General features: G+C 41.1%; 1 protein-coding gene across 4 annotated transcripts in view; it reads right to left on the reverse strand.

Annotated features, from left to right (window-relative positions):
• Nucleotides 1-21,819, reverse strand: part of LOC124605116 (T-cell immunomodulatory protein) — a 450,797-nt gene that overhangs the window by 193,398 nt on the left and 235,580 nt on the right. Inside the window, exon 3 of one of the 4 annotated variants that reach the window (XM_047136577.1) lies at nucleotides 1,749-3,875. The exons of the other annotated variants lie outside the window; for them this stretch is intronic. Coding sequence (XP_046992533.1) covers nucleotides 2,187-3,875 — 1,689 coding nt within the window. The 3' untranslated portion in view covers nucleotides 1,749-2,186. Of the gene's footprint in view, nucleotides 1-1,748; nucleotides 3,876-21,819 lie in introns of those variants that run through there. 4 annotated transcript variants of the gene reach the window in all.

The raw sequence follows: 21,819 nt of genomic DNA on the forward strand, positions 1-21,819 counted from the left end.
TACCATTCTTTCAACCTGAAAACTAGCTCATCTAGGCAAATACAAGAGGTCTACTGTTGTACATCTCAAAAAACTGCCGAAACTTGGTATTTTTACATGCACAAAGCAGTGCAAGACATGAAATTCAGTTTAGGTTTCAGAAAAAATTCTAATACCACATGGGGGCTCAATATCAAACTTTTGAATTTACAATCTGATGATCACCTACTGAAACCCAACTCACTCTTAGTATCATTAGCTAACAATGTTAACTTCTGCTCATGTTACAAGAGAATCTGGATTAAATACACGGCAGAACACAATCAAAAAACACGAAGTCAGTTCCACATGCCACAATATTTGACTCGATTTCATTCTGTACTGTTGGACGGCCATAAAATTAGGGTCAGAAATATATTTCACTCAATGATTTGAGAGATGTTTTTATTTACAATTAAATGAAATTCACAGCAAATGCAACAAAATATTGTAATAAAGTTTATCACATAATCGAGAAAACATAGAAATGTAACCATCTAATATTCAAAACATGACATTATAGACAATCGAGGCAAGTTTGTACCACTTTCTAAGATTTATTAAAGATACTGCACACAAAATAAATTACACATTGAAACTTACATTGTAACGTTTTACATCTGTAGTTACTGAGTGCTTGCAAAATGTATCATAACTATGACCTATTAGAGTAAAATTTCTGTTTCAGTACTGGTACAAAGTTACACTGTCATTCAGGGTAACTTTAAACCCAGCTTAAAAAACAAACAATCTAATGTTCTGGATAAATTTAGATCACATCAGAAGGAAATCACACGATAAAAAGAAATAAAAACAAATCATGTTAATTTAGTACTCCACTTATCAACCTGGCATTGATCAACTTAAATCACTGTCAGCAGAAGCTCTCTTCACAGCCAATGCAATTAAAGGATAATCACAAGCCTAAAAGCTTGAAGGAAGTTGGAAAGACAACTGAAACATTAACTAGAAATCACAGAACTAATAAAACTGTTACTTTTAACACAAAATAATGCAAGTAGGCGGAGTAGCAGCCATTTAAAACAAAAGTGGTTAAGTGGGTTAAAGACACCCTGATTGACTCAAATAAATTCTTGCATAGATTATTTAATAAAGAGAGAAAAACAGGGAGTGATGTAAGCCACAAATCACAGAATAAGATGACTAGAAAAAACAAATACTGCAGCAAAACATAACTTTTTTATTTTTATTTATTTATTTAAAAACACCCTAATTAATGCATATCACTTAATAAAAGACATATTCCAATATTTTGCAGTAAGTTACAACTTCATTAGAATTTCAGCGTAGTCTTACACAATTATAATGCTAGAACAACTGTTTTATTGTAAGCTGTTTTTTGTAAAGACAGCACTGACTTCTTACAAACAATACTTTTGTTTTATTTGTCATGTTCTTTACACAGTAAGTTAGGCTTCACTACATGTACAAGTCAATGCAGATCATTAATAACTTGTTGTGGGGACAGATATCAAAGGAGGGCAAAGATGTTTACAATCGCTATGCACTGCAAGAACTGATCACCGTTACACATGAAAACTGATGTCCCCACTTCATCCAGGAACAGGGATGTGACTGAGTCCTGGTTTCATAATCACAGTTCTTTCACTCATATCAAGTCAGTCGCAGTTGAACAACATGAGTGCATGTAGCTTTATTTTGTGAAAATGATACAAAATAAATATGGCCACTAGCTCTTTTTTGTAGTAGTAGTAGTAGTAGTAGTAGTAGTAATAGGCTGCAGGAACAATTCGTCACATTTTCCATGAAGCGAAATACTTATCTGCTGTGATGCAAGCAAAGCTTTTTCCCTAATAACACCAACTGAATAAACTCTTGCCAAGACTTCCAAGATGAAAACAAATTCTACAAAGCAAAAAGTTGATAATTTTCTTAAAGAGAAAATCCACAATGTGAAATAATAAAATCATTACTTTTTCAGTGTCACTTAAAATTTGAATGTCAACTGACACAGAGGTTAAATTCAATAACTGTATATGGTTCGAGCTGTAGCTGGGACATATCAGCACTGTTACTGATATACTTTTTTTTTTTTAGAACATCACTTACTAGCCCTGAAAATACTCCTGGGAACTTTATTTCTTTGACTGTCAACAGAAACATACCTTGACGCCCCATATTTCATTTCACATTGCATCAAAATGGAACCTGTGTGCCTGTTGCAGACGTTCACGCCTATCCTCTTTGCGTTCACGCAAATGAAGAGCACCAATAATTGCTATGATCACAACACACGTTCCCGACAGTGCCACCACTGACATTAGGGCTGCTTTGCTAGGAGTGACAAATAACTGGGCTCTCCACAGAGAGAATGGACCAGGTGCTACTATCACCACAATTTGAGAGTTTGGTATCACCTGAGTAAAGTCTTGTGAACGTCCTCCAGCAGTCACTGTCAGTCGATCCACAAAGTTTGGAGTGCGTCCCAAACCAAAGGTAGAATGTGGCAGCTGCAAAGCAGCATACGCTGACTGTGACAATTGTGCTGCAGCAGCCTTACGGTGCTCTCCTTCTTGGGTAGTTGTGCGATAAGAAACACGGACACCTGCCATGCTACCACCACGTCCTCTGTTCTCATCTGTAGCAGCTGCTGCCAGAACAACAACTTTTACAAAATTTGCATCATAATCAAGTGTGTTGCGAAATGCTTTAAGGCTACCTTTATCTTCTGTAGAAAGCACAACATCAGTTACTCCATCTTGATACAGGTCGAAAAATGCTCCCATATCGCATCCAGAACCGAGTGTCGCTAATGCATCTTTACGCACAGTAAATGTTCGTCCTGATCCACCACAGCTATCTGCAATACATGGCACATTCTCTAAGAGCAGGACTACAGGCTTTCCATTGCCATTCTCCATGGTTGCCAGAAGGTCAGGATGGCCATCCATGTTGAAATCACCAGATCTCACTGTGATAGGAGACCCAGAGGCTGATTTATAAAATCCCCAGACAACACCTGTTTCATCTTTGAAATTGGGATTCAGATTGAGCCATTTTTTGCCAGACAGTGCATAGAGTGTACTGTTTCTGCAAGGATCATCAAAACAAACAGGGACAATGTGAAAGAGATCACCTTCTAAATGCACATCAACAAACAAACTTTGGCCAATCACAGTGCCTGGGGGATTGTTCACAAAATGATCAAAGCTGTAACTTCCATTTGGGCTGCCTAACCATATTTCAAAGCCATTGTCAGCTGAGAGGATTAAATCAGCAGCAGAGTCACCAACAACATCGAGAAACGCGTGTGAATGTGGAATTCTCAGTTTGTGCCTTGTGTTTCCCAATGGAACAGCTAATGGTGCTGAACGATTTCCCACAAAAGACCAAAACTGGCTACTATTAGCTGTGGTGCCAAAAATATCAGCAATTGTGTTTCCATCATAGTCAAGAATTAGTGGCTGACTTATGAGTGACATCGTAGGTGATGCATAATCTGAAGGACATGTTAAGCCATCTGGTCCACCCCAAACCATATAAATATTTATGGAATTGCCTTCAGATCCACGGGCAGAGATGGCTATGTCCAAATGTGTGTCACCATCAAAGTCTGCTGGGGCAGCAGCTACTACTTCAAAAGGAAAATTACAGCAATAATGACTTGTACAACTGCGCTTCATCAGTGGCTCTGTTTCACGTGCAAGAAGCACTTCAACAGAGCGACCATTCCTGTTCAGTACAGCTATATCTGTTCGGCCGTCCCTGTCGAAGTCTCCAAATGCTGCCAGTTTTCCATCAGTATGGTTAAAGACTGGAACAGACAGGTCATCCGCTGAGACGGCTGGTACATGCGTGAATATCAGCATCAGCACCTGCCAATAGGAGTGTCAGATTTTAATCTTGCAGTTGTACTGGTTAAATACAATAATGGAAAACACAGGGTGGAAGACAAATAATGGTATGACAGCAGACAACATCACCTTGTATAGAGGAAGGAATATTCAGCTCTTTATAAATAAATTACAATTATAGACCTAGGAACTGAAGTAGCAGCTTTACTATTATTATATTTGTGAATGTCAGTGGGAAAAGTAAAGGCAACAACTCACTGCTGCGGATGTGTGAAGAGTTAAAAAAAAGACTCCAAAGAAGAGCATTATCAAAAAGCTTTGTTATGAGTTTAATCTTGCTTAAGCGTCTCAATACCTCTACTATATGGTAAGTGATAACCTCTACTACTTCAATTGTTTATACTCTGTCCAGGGCTCCCCAGTGTCTACACACGCTGCTACACAAAACTGAAAGATTTTATTTCACTGTAACTGAAAAGTTTTTGAAAGAATACTAAAAGCATGATAGAGACATTCTGCATTAATTGTGAATCTGATATTCAGTGCTTCAGTACTTTAGCGAAACAAACTTTTTGTATTGATAAGTAAGGGAAAATTTATGTCTTTATAAACTACATCATTTAGTGCAACATCTTAGATATCACTCTCAACACTTGAGATTCTTTCACGCTTCAATGGGCAACATGCATAACTCCATAATGTACTGAATATAGGTAGAAAACACAAGCAAGATACTTCTAAAACAGTCTTTCTGGACCTGTGTGAAACACAGTTGGGATAGAAGTTATTCAGATAATAATAAGGGGGGAGGGGGGAGGGGGGGGGAGGGAGAGAGAGAGAGAGAGAGAGAGAGAGAGAGAGAGAGAGAGAGAGAGAGGTGTGTGTGTGTGTGTGTGTGTGTGTGTGTGTGTGTGTGTGTGTGTGTGTGTGTGTGTGAGAGAGAGAGAGAGAGAGAGAGAGCACGGGTAATTGTTGCCCATGTTCTCCTGCAACTGAGCTCTCAACTCTCCCCCCCTTCCTCATCTTATTATTTTAAATGGCAGTCTGATACATACTCAGCAATCAATTTTAAGTCAGAATTAACTAATATTGTCAGTTGGAGAAATCTGAGTGCAAGAATAGGCCCCCAATTTGCTACTAACAATACTGTTGTATTCAATCTACTTCAGAAATTGCAGGTTCTGTGGCACATTTAAGGAGAAATAAAATGATCCAAACTAAACAATAAGTATAGAAATAGCCAGCTCTAGATTAACACAGATCATATAACTCCAATTCAGTCTTCTAACAACAAGCAAAAATATCCACCACAAACTAGTTTGGCTGTCCATACATAGAAGGCATCAGGTACCACACAGACACATTAACAGTATCTGCTGTTCAGTGCTACCACAATTTGGTGAGTGGTTGCCTGTCCTCATACTATTTCTAGTATTCCATTCAGAATTTTCAATTATTATATCAGTTTAAATTTCAAAAAAAGCTTTCAGAATGCTGCTATAGCATCTATTCCCTAGTGTTTGGTTTTTGTGCCAAATCCCAGATTCACGTTAAGTCCCAATCAATGATATCAGAAAAAACATTTGCTTCATTCTGCTGTATCATAAATGAGTTATTAATTTGGTCTCTCAACGTGCGCAACTCTACAGCACTGACAATGTATGAACTGTTGATGTTTAATATATTAGCCCTTTCACTTCTGCTGCTGTCCTCATTTGGACACGTCATAAATATTTCCTTTGCTTTAAGCTCCTCTCTAACTCACATATTCTGCTTTTCAACATGCATTTTCCCACAGCTCTTATCACGTAAACTGAAGAAAAAAAAATATACCCTCTTTTTTCATGATTTACCTTTCTAAGCGTCTCCCCATCTTAAAAGAAATTTTAAAAAATAGCACTTTCTTCAACATTATGCTAGCATAATGACATAGCTCTTACAGAAACCATAGAAACTTGTATATTGCATTGGTGTCATATTATTTATGGTTTTCTGAATCTTCTGTAAATTTGTTTTGAATACAATAGTCTCCTTTGCTTTCAGGATGATATTACAGGATTTTTTCTCCGAAATAAAGTATGAACTGATGCGCATATATATATTTCAATTATAAAAATTCATTAGGCTGATTAAGGAAAGCTTTATGAATAATAACATCAAAAGAACTATCAATGAGTAGACAGTTAACCATATTGCGAAGTGCCATAGAAATCATAACTATTATGAAAACGAAAATTGCCACTCAGCATACAGCAGAGACGCTAGGTCACAGATTGGCCTCCCTGTACTCAGCATTTCTGGTATATGGTGAGCGGCAACTTTCCTTTTCGTAATATTGCTACATTCCAGGCTGAATTTTCTGTCATTTGAAATCACAACCACTGTTTTAGTTAATAGAAGATTAAACACTCAAATAGGAAAACATGCATTAGAAAAATAATTTTTTGTGCCATCACCTAAAACTGCGGACACCAGAATAATCCTCGTACTGATCTTCAGTTAATTACCTTTAGACTTATCATACTAATTCCACACATGCTCTTTTGCACTATACCAAAATCAGTTTTATGTATGCAAAGGAAAATTCGCTCAAGAAAACTGTAAAACTATGAGGCAGAATTGTTGGCAGAGTTTACTTTTTTGGGGGGCAAAATAGTACTGCCAAAAGGCACATGTAAAATTGCATGACATTATTCTGTCTTTCGCTTCATTTAGTTCCTTTCTCAGGGCGGAGAGAGAACTGAGTAGGGGAAGTTTAAAATGGAAAGGTGGGTCACTCAGACCAAAGGACAAGAAAAACACGCCGGCCCAATATATCCCAAGTAGAAGTTCGGAAAGGTTCGACAGTGTCGTACTTTCGTGTGTGCCTATCAGCAGTACTCATATTTCATCTCCTGAAAATAAATACTAGCCAGCAATTCTCTCTCTTAAGTTTATAAAAATGGTTTTATGTTAGATGGATGAATGACCAAAAGATAAACAAGTGTGTTAAAAACTAGAACAAGAAGACTGCAACGCATTTCACAGCAAAGAAAGGAGGCACTAGGAATCAGTAACTACAGTGGGAAAAGTGGATACAGACCTAAATTCAAAGGCTGAACACACTACCTCATAGTTTAGAGCCTCTAGGATCTTTAAATGTGACTAAATGGTTTAATTATAAAACCAAATCACAAATTAAGAAATGCAGCCAGAACTTATCCACTATTTCAGTTATAATGAATGAAATCTCCATGTTTTGGAGTCTTGACTGATCTTGCTATGAAATTCCTGAAATTAAGGTAAACAAATTAATTCTTCGAAGGGATTTTGGGATTGCAGCCAGTCATAGTAGAATTCATTCCAAGACATCTCAATTGGGTACCTGCCAGTCATCTTTAGGTGAGCCATCAAAGACTGACAAAGACATTCTCCATTCCACATTATATAGCACGCTGACAGTATCACAGCCCATGCATCAGAGTCACGGTGACCGAAGGACCACACCACTCTGTTGCAGCGCCCTCACTGGTGGGACTACAAGGATATTCTGCCATCTTTGTCTGGAGTAAATCTCGGAGATGATGGGATTCCCTGCATTATCCAGCTGGTAGCCGCTTTCACAGTTCATTAGATTTTCTGTGATGCACATTTCAACAGATTCTTTTACAAGAGCCCCTAAAAGAGGTTTCTGTGGCCAAAATCAATGTTTTGTCGCATTTCACTGAATGTCCGTTGGAGATGAAATGTTCCGCAATTGCAGACTTGCTGGGTTGTAGAAGGCAAGTGCAACGTTTATGTTCTGTGCAAGTTCTTGCACTGTGCATATTGTTTGTCCTATATAGGCCGTACCAAACTGGCGAGGTACTTTGTAAATTCCCACCTTCCGCAGTAACAAGTTATCCTTCACTAATCCCAGCAGGTCCTCTAGCTGAGGATGCCCTCTTAATCTGCTGGATTGAGTATCCATTGTCTCTGAACACTGTGCTTAAATGTGCAGGCCCCCTTTACATAAACTATCTGCCTCCGATACTGTACGGGCCCTGTACACAAGGGTTTTAAGCACACTCATGGTTTTGTATGGGTGACAGCAACTTGAAGAGCACAAGTACAAATCAATGTGATTGGGCTTACGATAAGCAGAATGTCCCAGAGAGCCGTCACTCTCCCATCTAACCAAAACATCTAGTAATGGGAGACAATCGTCATTCTTTCATTCCATAGAAAGTTGTATGTTCTCATTAATGGAGTTAAGATGATGTAAAACTCCATTAACTTATCTTCTCTGTGAGGCTACACTATGAAAATATCATCCATGTACCTCCAAAAACAGTTGGTTTAAGAAATGCTGATTTAAATGCTCTTTTCTCAAAATCATCCCTAGAAAGATTAGCCACCAAGGAAGACAAGGGGCTGGCCATGCAGACGCCGTCATTCTGTTCAAAATATTTGTGGTTAATCATAAAAAAGGTTGAGGAAAGAGCGTGCTGAAATAAAGCAATGATGCCCAACTGAAACTGTTTACCAATTAGTGCTAAGGATACTGCAAGAGGTGTCCTTGTAAAAAGAGAAACTACATCAAAACTCACTAAAAGATGCGAACTACTTAGGCGGATATGCCCCAAGCCTGCTGATAAAATTTGCTGAGTTCGTTATACAGGATGTTACAAAAAGGTACAGCCAAACTTTCAGGAAACATTCCTCACACACAAATAAATAAAAGATGTTATGTGGACATGTGTCCGGAAACGCTTAATTTCCATGTTAGAACTCATTTTAGTTTCGTCAGTATGTACTGTACTTCCTCGATTCACCGCCAGTTGGCCCAATTGAAGGAAGGTAATGTTGACTTCGGTGCTTGTGTTGACATGCGACTCATTGCTCTACAGATTTTCTGTGAACGTTTGGGCAGGCATTGTTGGTGATGTCTCGATTGGGCCCCGCGTTCTTCCACCTACGCTCAATGGAGCACGTTATCATGATTTCATACGGGATTCTCTACCTGTGCTGCTAGAACATGTGCCTTTACAAGTACGACACAACATGTGGTTCATGCACGATGGAGCTTCTGCACATTTCAGTCTAAGTGTTCACACGCTTCTCGACAACAGATTCGGTGACCAATTGATTGGTAGAGGCGGACCAATTCCATGGCCTCCGCGCTCTCCTGACCTCAACCCTCTTGACTTTCATTTATGGGGCATTTGAAAGCTCTTGTCTACGCAACTCCGGTACCAAATGTAGAGACTCTTCGTGCTCGTATTGTGGACGGCTGTGATACAATACGCCATTCTCCAGGCCTGCATCAGCGCATCAGGGATTCCATGCGACGGAGGGTGGATGCATGTATCCTCTCTAACGGAGGACATTTTGAACATTTCCTGTAACAAAGTGTTTGAAGTCACGCTGGTAGGTTCTGTTGCTGTGTGTTTCCATTCCATGATTAATGTGATTTGAAGAGAAGTAATAAAATGAGCTCTAAATGGAAAGTAAGCGTTTCCGGACACATGTCCACATAACATATTTTCTTTCTTTGTGTGTGAGGAATGTTTCCTGAAAGTCTGGCCATACCTTTTTGCAACACCCTGTATAATGTAGACATTTGCCAACCAATGGTCTAAGCAAGAAAGCATGATGTTTGGCTAAATCATACATGGGGGCATCAATATTCCTCACTACAGGCCATAAAAGAAGACCTCCTTTGTGTGCTTTAAGAAGGCCATACAGTCTTTGTGGTACGCTGCCATGTGGTCTTCCCTTCGTTGAAAATATTTCCTTCAAAATAGTAAGAATCCTTACTAATTTTCAAGTGAAAGTGATGTTCCACCGACCATCTAATACTTAGAACCTGTCGGGATCAGTAAAAGATGACTTGTTACTGCAGATACAGTACATACGATATTGCAGTGCCTGTGTTATTCTGATTACAATGCAAATTTTCTACGGACGTGCGTGCATGTCCGGAGAAACGGGCACTGTTGCAACCTCAGCCATTACAGAACACATCACATGAATTCGCAATTGTGAACAAGGACTACCGTCAGCTGTAGAACGGGATGATGACAACGAAAATGTGTGCCGAACTAGGACTCGAACCCGAATTTTCCGCTTATCACAAATCCGTGTACGACTCACAGCCTGACCCAAATTTTCGTGTGTCTACAACCTGTACTCATACATCCATTGTGTATATTCCCATACAGGACAGACGTTGTACTTGAAGAGTCGCTTGCCCGGCATCTGCAGATAAATACGATACTGCAGTGCCTGGTTTATTCTGATTATGATGGAAAGTTAGGAACGATACTGGGCAAGCAACTTTCAAGCACTACGTCTGGCCTGTATGGGAATACGCATAATGGACGTTCGAGTACAGATTGTAGATGCACGGTTGATGACATATGGAAGTTTGGGTCTGGCCATGAGTCATACACGGATAGCCAAATGGTAAGGCGACTGCTCGTGAGAAGTGAGAAATTCGGGTTCGAGTCCCAGTTTGGCACAAATTTTCACTGTCGTCATTCCGTTCTACAGACAGTGGTAGCCCATATTCACAATCGCAAATTCAGTTGATGTGTTTTGTAACAGCTGTGCTCGCCACAGTACCTGTTCCTTTGGACATGCATGCATGTCCAAAGAAACTTTGCATTGTAGTCTGAATAACACAGGCACTGCAATATCGCGTTTATCTGCCGATACCGGGCAAGTGACTCGAGTACAATGTCTGGCCTGTACAGAAGTAAGCAAAATGGATGTACAAGTACAGATTGTAGACACACGGTTGGCGACATATGGAAGTTTGGGTCTGGCCGTGAGTTGTACACAGATAACCAAATGGTAAGGCGACCACTCATGACGAGCAGGAAATCCAGGTTTGAGTCCCCAGTCTGGCACAAATTTTCACTGTCATCATTTCATTCTTCAGCTGATGGTAGTCCTTATTCGCAATTGCCAATTTATTTGATGTGTTATTGCGGAAGTTACATTAAGTAAAAACAGACAAAGAAGTTAGACAAGACAATTATAGGTAACATCAATAATAGTGTTGCCACTTCCAGTTGATGGAGAGATCATTTAGACTATTAGAGATGGAGCACATAAGCTCAAATACAGCAAGGATGGGAAAGTAAATCTGCTCTGTCCTTCTCAAACAAACTGTTATGGTATTGACCCCCACAAATTGGAGTCACTGGACAGACACACAAACACACCTTGATGTCTGACAGTTTATTGGTCTTTCCAGGACCTTATCTGTTGCTCAGCAACACCTCTGCTGCGCATGGTACCTCATTATATACTTCACGATTATGTTACTCTCATTTGTAAAATTTGTGTGATCTTTTTAAAAGATTTGTTTTTGAATGTCAATGAGAATCAACTTCTGAAACTTAAAAATTTTCTGGCAAATTAAAGGTTTGAAGAGATTTCGGAATTGCTGCCGGTTGTTGTAAACTTCACTCCATAATATTTCTACTAGACAACTGCCAGTCATCTTCAGGTGAGCCATCAAAGACTGACAAAGACATTCTCCGCACCATCTTACACAGTGTGCTGATAGTATTGCCACACACGTGACAGTCACAGTGGAAGAAGGACCACACTACCCAGTGGCAGTGCCCTCGTTGGTAGAACTGCAAGGATCAGCTGTCTTCGGCGTAGCCACTTGCCACAGTCATGGGAGTATTCTGCCATCTCCATCTGGAGCAAATCTCAGAGATGACAGGATTTCACGCATTATCCAGCTGGTAGGCACTGTCACGATTCATTAGATTTCCCACAATGTGTATCTCATAGGATTCTTTTATAACGGAGTCCCAAAAAGATGTTGCTGTGACCAAACTAATGTTTCACCACACTCCATTAAATGTCCATTGGAGATACAATGTTCCACAATTGCAGATTTGCTGGGTTGCAGAAGGCAAGTGCAACATTTATGTTCTGTGCAATGTTCTTCTACCGTGTGTGTTATTTGTCCTATATAGGCCATAGCACACTGGCAAGATAAACTTGCACTACAGTTGATAAGCTTTGTGGAGTATTAAATTTCGTAATTATTCAGTGAGTATAAGTTCTGAAGTACTCTGTGTATTTTTGATATGGGGATAATTAAAGTTTCAACAAAGTTCAATTGCCAAGGAAAAATTTATAAAAAAATTTCTGAAAAAATTTATAGTCTTCAGCTGAAAGAGTGCTCTGCTTGAAATCTCTGGGCAGAATTACAGTACATGCACAAAAAGTGAGATCTATAACAGTTACTGGCTAGTTGGCTTTGAAGGACCACCACAAGAATAAAGGTCTGGAAGTAACAGTGTTTATAATTTCATGTGCATGTAGTTAATAGTGTTTCCCATATTGTATTGGACTAAAATGCTAAGCCTTGATCTGAGTCTACTGATAAATTAGTTTCTGGGTCCTCACACAAATGGTTGAGCCAGATTTACATTCCATATTACAACCGCAGCATTAATGAAGTCCAACTGCCAGCTCTCTAACATTTGTTTGCTATAATAAGCATCTGGCTACAACTATTCAAGCTATACTAGATCCAGGTACCACAAGTCCCATTTGAGTTAACTAATTTAAGGAAGGAAAAAGCTTCTTGAGAACATGAATAACAACAGGAATAGAGAATGTAATTACCTGACAATCATTTCAAGGACAGTGTTTTCCAATAATTACACTGATAACAAAACCTCTTGTCCAAGTTAATGCTGCTCCAGCATTAGCAATTATTTACCTATACAATCATTAGCTTTCTGCATAATATACAGATAGTAGGTGTTACTGAGAGCCAGTTGTTGCAAAAATGGTAAATATTCCTTCTGTGTTGTTCATCTCAAACTGCTGTTACATTGCTTAATAAACTACACTACTGCCTGGTATCTTATTTGCAAAACATAATTTCAGTATCAAGTAAAATAAATAACAATAATTAAGTTTCTTTATGAGCTGTACTAATACTTGGTCCAACTTTGCCTAATTAGGCTGGTGATCATTTCCCTTTGCATAACTGCATTTTACTTTATTACTAATAGAACCCTGGTTCGACTCTTGTTTGTTCTGCTACTGCTTCCTTTCAATAGAAACCTTTACAGAAAGAAAAGTGCAATATCTTTTTCCATTCTGCATGATCTCTGTCAAATAAGTACCCTTCCACAAGTGTAACATTATCAGTATATTGCTAATGTAGTAGTAGCCGGTAGAGTTGTAAAGTTAAATCCTAATCTTTCTTTCACTCTGATGTATATGCTTGCTATTTGACATATCCTGAATTCAGAGGGCAGTCACCCCTCCACACATAAATATTTTATATCTTGGATTTTCAGTAGATGCAGTATATTTTGGCAAAGGCTTCATGTAAGTTAAAAATGGTGCAATGGCAATATTGTGAAAAGAATACATTGCTATTCAGCATAAAGAGGGCAACTACGTCTAATGGGAAAAGCAATCTGTGGGTTGAGGAGATAAGGAGAAAGCTGGGTAGGGAGGGGAACAATAGGAGAGGGTGTAGTGCTGCTCGTAAGAGCATGCAGGGATGTGGTGGGTACAGGTAGTGCTGCTAGGTTGCAGTCAGGAGGTTTGGGAAGGGGAGAGGGAGAAGAGGAGTGGAAAAGAAATAGAAGTGGGGGAGGGGGGGAGACTAGCAGGTGTGTTGGTGTAATAGAAGGCTGTGCAGTGCTGAAGTGGGAGCACATAAGGGGACAAATGGGTGAAGGATAGGGACTAGTGAAGGTTGACGCCATGGGGGTTATGGGAACACAGGATATATTGCAGTGACAGTTCCCACCCACGCAGTTGAGAAAAGCTGGTGTTGGTAGGAAGGAGCCAGATGGCACAGACTGTGAATCAGTCACTGAAGTGAGGCACACAATGGTCCTGAAATCTATAAACCTACCACCCACGATGTCCCATTGTGGCTGGTTGCTGTGCCTCCACCTCTCCTCCTATATAAAAGACACCAACCGTTTCCTCCACTGACCCTCCACAGTTCCTGTTCTTTTAACACATGCAGTCCTGCTCGTCACTACTGATGCCGCCTTCTTCTCCAATAACATCACTAATGTCCGTGGCCTTGCCACTATTTAACACTACCTTTTCCAAAGTCCAACTGACTCCAAACCTACAACTTCCTTCCTGGTCACCAAGGCCACTATATCCTTCACCTCTGAAGGAATCACCTACTAACAGTCCGCCCCGGTACCTGAGTGGTCAGCGTGACAGACTGTCAATCGTAAGGGCCCGGGTCCGATTGCCGGCTGGGTCGGAAATTTTCTCCGCTCAGGGACTGGGTGTTGTGTTGTCCTAATCATCATCATTTCATCCCCATCAACACGCAGGTCGCCGAAGTGGCGTCAAATCGAAAGACCTGCACCAGGCGAACGGTCTACCCGACGGGAGGCCCTAGCCACACGACATTTCCATTACCTACTAACAAATCTGTGGCACACCAATGGGCACCTGCATAGCACTATCCTACACCAACCTTTCCATGGGCCATCTACAGGAAGCCTCCACAAACACCCACAATCCCATACACCTCACCTGGTTAAGATTCACTGATGACATCTTCGTGAAATGGAGTGAGGGTGGGGATACCCTATCCACATACCTCCAGAACCTCCTCAGCACCTTCTCCACCATACACTTCACCTTGTCCTCCACAACCCAACAAGCCACCTTCCTTGATGTTGATCTCCACCTCCTAGATGGCTACGCCAGTATTTCCAATGCTATCAAATCTACCAACCCCCAGCATCACCTCCTCTTTGACAGCTGCCACCCAGTCCACACTGAGAAAGTCCCTTCTGTACAGCCTACCCACCCATGACTGTCACATCTGTGGTGATGAGCAGTTTGTCTCCAAATTTACCAAGGGTGTCACTGAGGCCTCCTCAGATATAAATTACCCTCCCAACCATGTACAGAAACAGATCTCCCTTGCTTTTTCTCTCCAGTCACCTACCCCTTCCACATTTCCACTGTCTGGCCACAAAGGGGCACTCCCTACGTGACTCAGAAGGTACGTGTTTCAACTGTATGAGCCACATTTGGATGAAACATATGTACTGGGCTCGTTGCTTGTCACTGATCGCAGTGTTAGCAGTCGCTCGTTGCAGAAATGCCTGCTTTTCGAATGATAAAGACATATAATTTGTGAATTACATATCACTGTTGCATGCAACTACACCACCACACTGTGTGCCCTATGGTAATGGGAGCTGAGGTCAGTATGGTAGGCCCATTCAGGCAGGTTCCACTGCTGTTGCCAAGCAGAAGCAACTAACCGTAGCGCACTAATATGTACTTACACATTCTATATCATTCTGGTTTCATGCTGTAAAATATTCAGGTCTGTTTATAAAGTATAGTAACGTGTATTTACAATCACACTGTTAGTATATTTATTCATCTAGTTAAAATTTTTCACATGAATATTATGAACTTTTGTTTTTCAGCCAGCACACGCACATCAGTCCTACTCATGATGTGGATATTTCATAAAACTATGTGGCCCAGTTGACACTGTATCATAATGTGACAGAAGACGGAATTGAAGAACATTTTTTGCAAATACACTATTTGAACTCATTAACAGAGAGGTTTAAGAGAAAGTATGCTTACGCAGAAAAGTTAAAAAGAAGAAGAAGAAGAAGAAGTAGAAGTTTAACAGAGAATATGTATTGGCAACCACAAAGTCGTTTAATTGTATGTCGAAAATAGTTAACAAAGCAGTAACATTTTACAAAACAACTTCAAATTTTTTAATTAAAAATAGGTATTCGAGAAATTTAAAGAATCTAGAGACCATGGACTGATTGCATACAATTACAATTTATGAAATTGGGCTATTATTTCTTCCAAAGAAATGCAACTGTGAATGCCTTGAGTCAAAAACCTTTGTAGACAGATTTAAAAGAAAAGCCCATTTGTTCCCAAAAAAATAAAACTTGTTTCTACAAAAGAAATTAAGGGAGAAAAAGACATAATGTGGTATGATGCAGCACTTTTACACAAGGTTGGCTTAATCACAGGTGAAGGGTACAGTGGGAAAAGTATTTTCAATATAGGCAACTCACCATTTGAAAATGAATGGCAAATGGACAACCTCCTCTACCCAGCAGTTCCTCCCCTGTAACTGACACCGCTGCAAAACCTGCCCCATGTATCCCCCCACAATCACCTACTCCAGCCCCGCTACTGGTAAAATGTACACAATTCAAGGCAGGGCCACGTGTGAAACTACACATGTCATTTATCAGCTGACATGCCTGCACTGCACAGCCTTTTACATCGGTATGACAACAACTAAACTGGCTGAGCGCATGAACGGACACAGACGAACTGTCCGCCTAGGAGATGTCCAATACCCAGTAGCGGTGCATGCCCTCCAGCATAATTCTAGGGACCTAGGAACCTGCTACACCGTATGTGCCATTTGGCTTCTCCCACCCAACACCAGTCCCTCTAAACTGCGGAGATGGGAACTTGCACTCCAACACATCCTTTCATCCCACCATCCCTCTGGACTGAACCTACGTTAAACAACCTCACTCCCATTTACTCTTCAGTCTTCTCCTCTTTCCCTTTCCTCTTTAGCTATTCACGCATCATTTCATCCTACATAGTTGTGTTTACCTTTATACTATATACCTCTCTACTTCTGTATGCATCCTCTTTGGTTTGAAGCTGGCACAGTACTTACAGTAGAATATCTTTGGCTTTCCTCAGACAACCATGCCTCCATCCTTGCTACCCTTCCTGTTTTCCTTTCCCTGTTGCTTCATAACCTGGGTTGTGAGTAACTGAATCCACTTTCCCTTCTTCCCTTTCTTTCCCCTCTCTCCTCCCTGATGAAGGAACATTTGTTCTGAAAGCTAGGAACGTAAATTTTTGGATCTGTTTTTTGTGTATCTATTGGCTGTACTGAGCTAAGGTAAGTACTGGCCAGCCCCTCTATCTCTTTGTTGGTATAAACTTCATTGATTGTAGGAGAAAAGGTTTTGTATGCCGAGGTGAAATTATTTCATCTGTAACACAGTTCTATATTGTCCAACATCATATATCATCTACTGGATTTCTTGGTACAAAGATGTACATTTCTTTTCATGAGCAAAATTGACAATTTGGACTAAGGGTGAGATGACTAATAATTCTGGAAAATTACATGGAACCATGTTACCTGGTCATCAAAAATATTTTCAGTCCAGATTTAAAAGACAACATCTTGCTCTTCCCTGACTCCAGGAGAGGACAAACCAATGGAGCTATATTTCAAGACTTGAAATTCAGAAATCCTTAAACGGAAATCATATTCACACAGAAAAAAAAGAAAGAAAGAAATCTGCAAAAGTACATCCAGCCATTAGAGTCTTCTTTTTCAGGCAATATAAACTTGTTGATAGCAGGTTTTGAAAACTGCATTAGAAATAAATTTATTTTGGAGACATTGCAAAATACATTATATGACTGAGTTTTGATCACAAAACTTCATTCAGTTGTTTATCACCAGATGTTTTTGCCAGTTTTCAAGGACATGATTATTCATGTCTGGCAGACCTGTGGATACGTGACACAGAAAACCGTCATGAATTTCAGTAGCTTACTGAAATCAATGTTACAGTAAGAAATAATGATTGTGGTATCAAAACTTGTCAAGACAGTCTGTTATTAATAGTTTGTATTGTTCTCAAAAGTACTGTGTAGAACATTTTGCAATAATACCTCATTAACACACATGAACAACATCCTATAACGCAGCAAAATAGACCAGTATAGAAACGCCACTTTATAATCTACAGCAGTGGCCATTAAAATTGCTATACCACGAAGATGACGTGCTACACATGCAAAATTTAACCGACAGGAAGAAGATGCTGTGATGTGCAAATGATTAGCTTTTCAGAGCATTCACACAAGATTGGCGCCGGTGGCGACACCTACAACGTGCTGACATGAGGAAAGTTTCCAACTAATTTCTTAATATAATGGAAGGAAACATTCCACGTGGGAAAAATTATATATAAAAACAAAGATGAGGTGACTTACCGAACAAAAGCGCTGGCAGGTCGATAGACACACAAACAAACACAAACATACACACAAAATTCAAGCTTTCGCAACAAACTGTTGCCTCATCAGGAAAGAGGGAAGGAGAGGGGAAGACGAAAGGAAGTGGGTTTTAAGGGAGAGGGTAAGGAGTCATTCCAATCCCGGGAGCGGAAAGACTTACCTTAGGGGGAAAAAAGGACAGGTATACACTCGCACACACGCACATATCCATCCACACATACAGACACAAGCAGACATATTTAAAGACAAAGAGTTTGGGCAGAGATGTCAGTCGAGGCAGAAGTGTAGAGGCAAAGAAGTTGTTGAAAGACAGGTGAGGTATGAGTGGCGGCAACTTGAAATTAGCGGAGATTGAGGCCTGGCGGATGACGAGAAGAGAGGATATACTGAAGGGCAAGTTCCCATCTCCGGAGTTCGGATAGGTTGGTGTTGGTGGGAAGTATCCAGATAACCCGGACGGTGTAACACTGTGCCAAGATGTGCTGGCTGTGCACCAAGGCATGTTTAGCCACAGGGTGATCCTCATTACCAACAAACACTGTCTGCCTGTGTCCATTCATGCGAATGGACAGTTTGTTGCTGGTCATTCCCACATAGAATGCATCACAGTGTAGGCAGGTCAGTTGGTAAATCACGTGGGTGCTTTCACACGTGGCTCTGCCTCTGATCATGTACACCTTCCGGGTTACAGGACTGGAGTAGGTGGTGGTGGGAGGGTGCATGGGACAGGTTTTGCATCGGGGGCGGTTACAAGGATAGGAGCCAGAGGGTAGGGAAGGTGGTTTGGGGATTTCATAGGGATGAACTAACAGGTTACGAAGGTTAGGTGGACGGCAGAAAGACACTCTTGGCGGAGTGGGGAGGATTTCATGAAGGATGGATCTCATTTCAGGGCAGGATTTGAGGAAGTCGTATCCCTGCTGGAGAGCCACATTCAGAGTCTGGTCCAGTCCCGGAAAGTATCCTGTCACAAGTGGGGCACTTTTGTGGTTCTTCTGTGGGGGATTCTGGGTTTGAGGGGACGAGGAAGTGGCTCTGGTTATTTGCTTCTGTACCAGGTCGGGAGGGTAGTTGCGGGATGCGAAAGCTGTTTTCAGGTTGTTGGTGTAATGATTCAGGGATTCCGGACTGGAGCAGATTCGTTTGCCACGAAGACCTAGGCTGTAGGGAAGGGACCGTTTGATGTGGAATGGGTGGCAGCTGTCATAATGGAGGTACTGTTGCTTGTTGGTGGGTTTGATGTGGACGGACGTGTGAAGTTGGCCATTGGACAGGTGGAGGTCAACGTCAAGGAAAGTGGCATGGGATTTGGAGTAGGACCAGGTGAAACTGATGGAACCAAAGGAGTTGAGGTTGGAGAGGAAATTCTGGAGTTCTTCTTCACTGTGAGTCCAGATCATGAAGATGTCATCAATAAATCTGTACCAAACTTTGGGTTGGCAGACTTGGGTAACCAAGAAGGCTTCCTCTAAGCGACCCATGAATAGGTTGGCGTACGAGGGGGCCATCCTGGTGCCCATGGCTGTTCCCTTTAATTGTTGGTATGTCTGGCCCTCAAAAGTGAAGAAGTTGTGGGTCAGGATGAAGCTGGCTAAGGTGATGAGGAAAGAGGTTTTAGGTAGGGTGGCAGGTGATCGGCGTGAAAGGAAATGCTCCATCGCAGCGAGGCCCTGGACATGCGGAATATTTGTGTATAAGGACGTGGCATCAATGGTTACAAGGATGGTTTCCGGGGGTAACAGGTTGGGTAAGGATTCCAGGCGTTCAAGGAAGTGGTTGGTGTCCTTGATGAAGGATGGGAGACTGCATGTAATGGGTTGAAGGTGTTGATCTACGTAGGCAGAGATACGTTACAGAACGTCCTGTACGGGCCTTTCTGGATGCATAAAATGTTTGAGTGCTGCCCTGGCCAGCACATTCTCCAGATCTCTCACCAATTGAAAATGTCTGGTCAATGGTGGCCGAGCAACTGGCTTGTCACAATACGCCCGTCAGTACTCTTGATGAACTGTGGTATCGTGTTGAAGCTGCATGGGCAGCTGTACCTGTACACTCCATCCAAGCTCTGTTTCACTCAATGCCCGGGCGTATCAAGGCCGTTGTTACAGCCAGTACGGCCAGAGGTGGTTGTTTTGGGTACTGATTTCTCAGGATCTATGCTCCCAAACTGCGTGAAAATGTACTCACATGTCAGTTCTAGTATAATATATTTGTCCAGTGAATACTCGTTTATCATCTGCATTTCTTCTTGTTGTAGCAATTTTAATGGCACCCCATGAACCATGGACCTTGCCGTTGGTGGGGAGGCTTGCATGCCTCAACGATACAGATAGCTGTACCGTAGGTGCAACCACAACGGAGGGGGATCTGTTGAGAGGCCAGACAAACGTGTGGTTCCTGAAGAGGGGCAGCAGCCTTTTCAGTAGTTGCAGGGGGCAACAGTCTGGATGATTGACTTATCTGACCTTGTAACACTAACCAAAACGGCCTTGCTGTGCTGGTACTGCGAACGGCTGAAAGCAAGGGGAAACTACCGCCATAATTTTTCCCAAGGGCATGCAGCTTTACTGTATGGTTAAATGATGATGGCGTCCTCTTGGGTAAAACATTCTGGAGGTAAAATAGTCCCCCATTCGGATCTCCGGGCGGGAACTACTCGAGAGGATGTCGTTATCAGGAGAAAGAAAATTGGCGTTCTATGGATCGGAGCATGGAATGTCAGATCCCTTAATCGGGTAGGTAGGTTAGAAAATTTAAAAAAGGAAATGGACAGGTTAAAGTTAGATATAGTGGGAATTAGTGAAGTTCAGTGGCAGGAGGAACAGGACTTTTGGTCAGGTGAATACAGGGTTATAAATACAAAATCAAATAGGGGTAATGCAGAAGTAGGTTTAATAATGAATAAAAAAATAGGAGTGCGGGTAAGCTACTACCAACAGCATAGTGAACGCATTATTGTGGCCAGGATAGACACGAAGCCCATGCCTACTACAGTAGTACAAGTTTATATGCCAACTAGCTCTGCAGATGACGAAGAAATTGAAGAAATGTATGATGAAATAAAAGAACTTATTCAGGTAGTGAAGGGAGATGAAAATTTAATAGTCATGGGGGACTGGAATTCGACAGTAGGAAAAGGGAGAGAAGGAAACGTAGTAGGTGAATATGTATTGGGGGGAAGAAACGAAAGAGGAAGCTGTCTGGTAGAATTTTGCACAGAGCATAACTTAATCATAGCTAACACTTGGTTCAAGAATCATAAAAGAAGGTTGTACACATGGAAGAATCCTGGAGATACTAAAAGGTATCAGATAGATTATATAATGGTAAGACAGAGATTTAGGAACCAGGTTTTAAATTGTAGGACATTTCCAGGGGCAAATGTGGACTCTGACCACAATCTATTGGTTACGAACTGTAGATTAAAACTGAAGAAATTGCAAAAAGGTGGGAATTTAAGGAGATGGGACCTGGATAAACTGAAAGAACCAGAGGTTGTAGAGAGTTTCAGGGAGAGCATAAGGGAGCAATTGACAGGAATGGGGAAAAGAAATACAGTAAAAGACTAATGGGTAGCTCTGAGGGATGAAGTAGTGAAGGTAGCAGAGGATCAAGTAGGTAAAAAGACGAGGGCTAGTAGAAATCCTTGGGTAACAGAAGAAATATTGAATTTAATTGATGAAAGGAGAAAATATAAAAATGCAGTAAATGAAACAGGCAAAAAGGAATACAAACGTCTCAAAAATGAGATCGACAGGAATTGCAAAATGGCTAAGCAGACATGGCTAGAGGACAAATGTAAGGATGTAGAGGGTTATCTCACTAGGGGTAAGATAGATACAGCCTACAGGAAAATTAAAGAGACCTTTGGAGAAAAGAGAGCCACTTGTATGAATATCAAGACCTCACATGGAAA

Source organism: Schistocerca americana, chromosome 3 (genome assembly GCF_021461395.2).
Source record: "Schistocerca americana isolate TAMUIC-IGC-003095 chromosome 3, iqSchAmer2.1, whole genome shotgun sequence".
Lineage (NCBI taxonomy): Eukaryota > Metazoa > Arthropoda > Insecta > Orthoptera > Acrididae > Schistocerca > Schistocerca americana.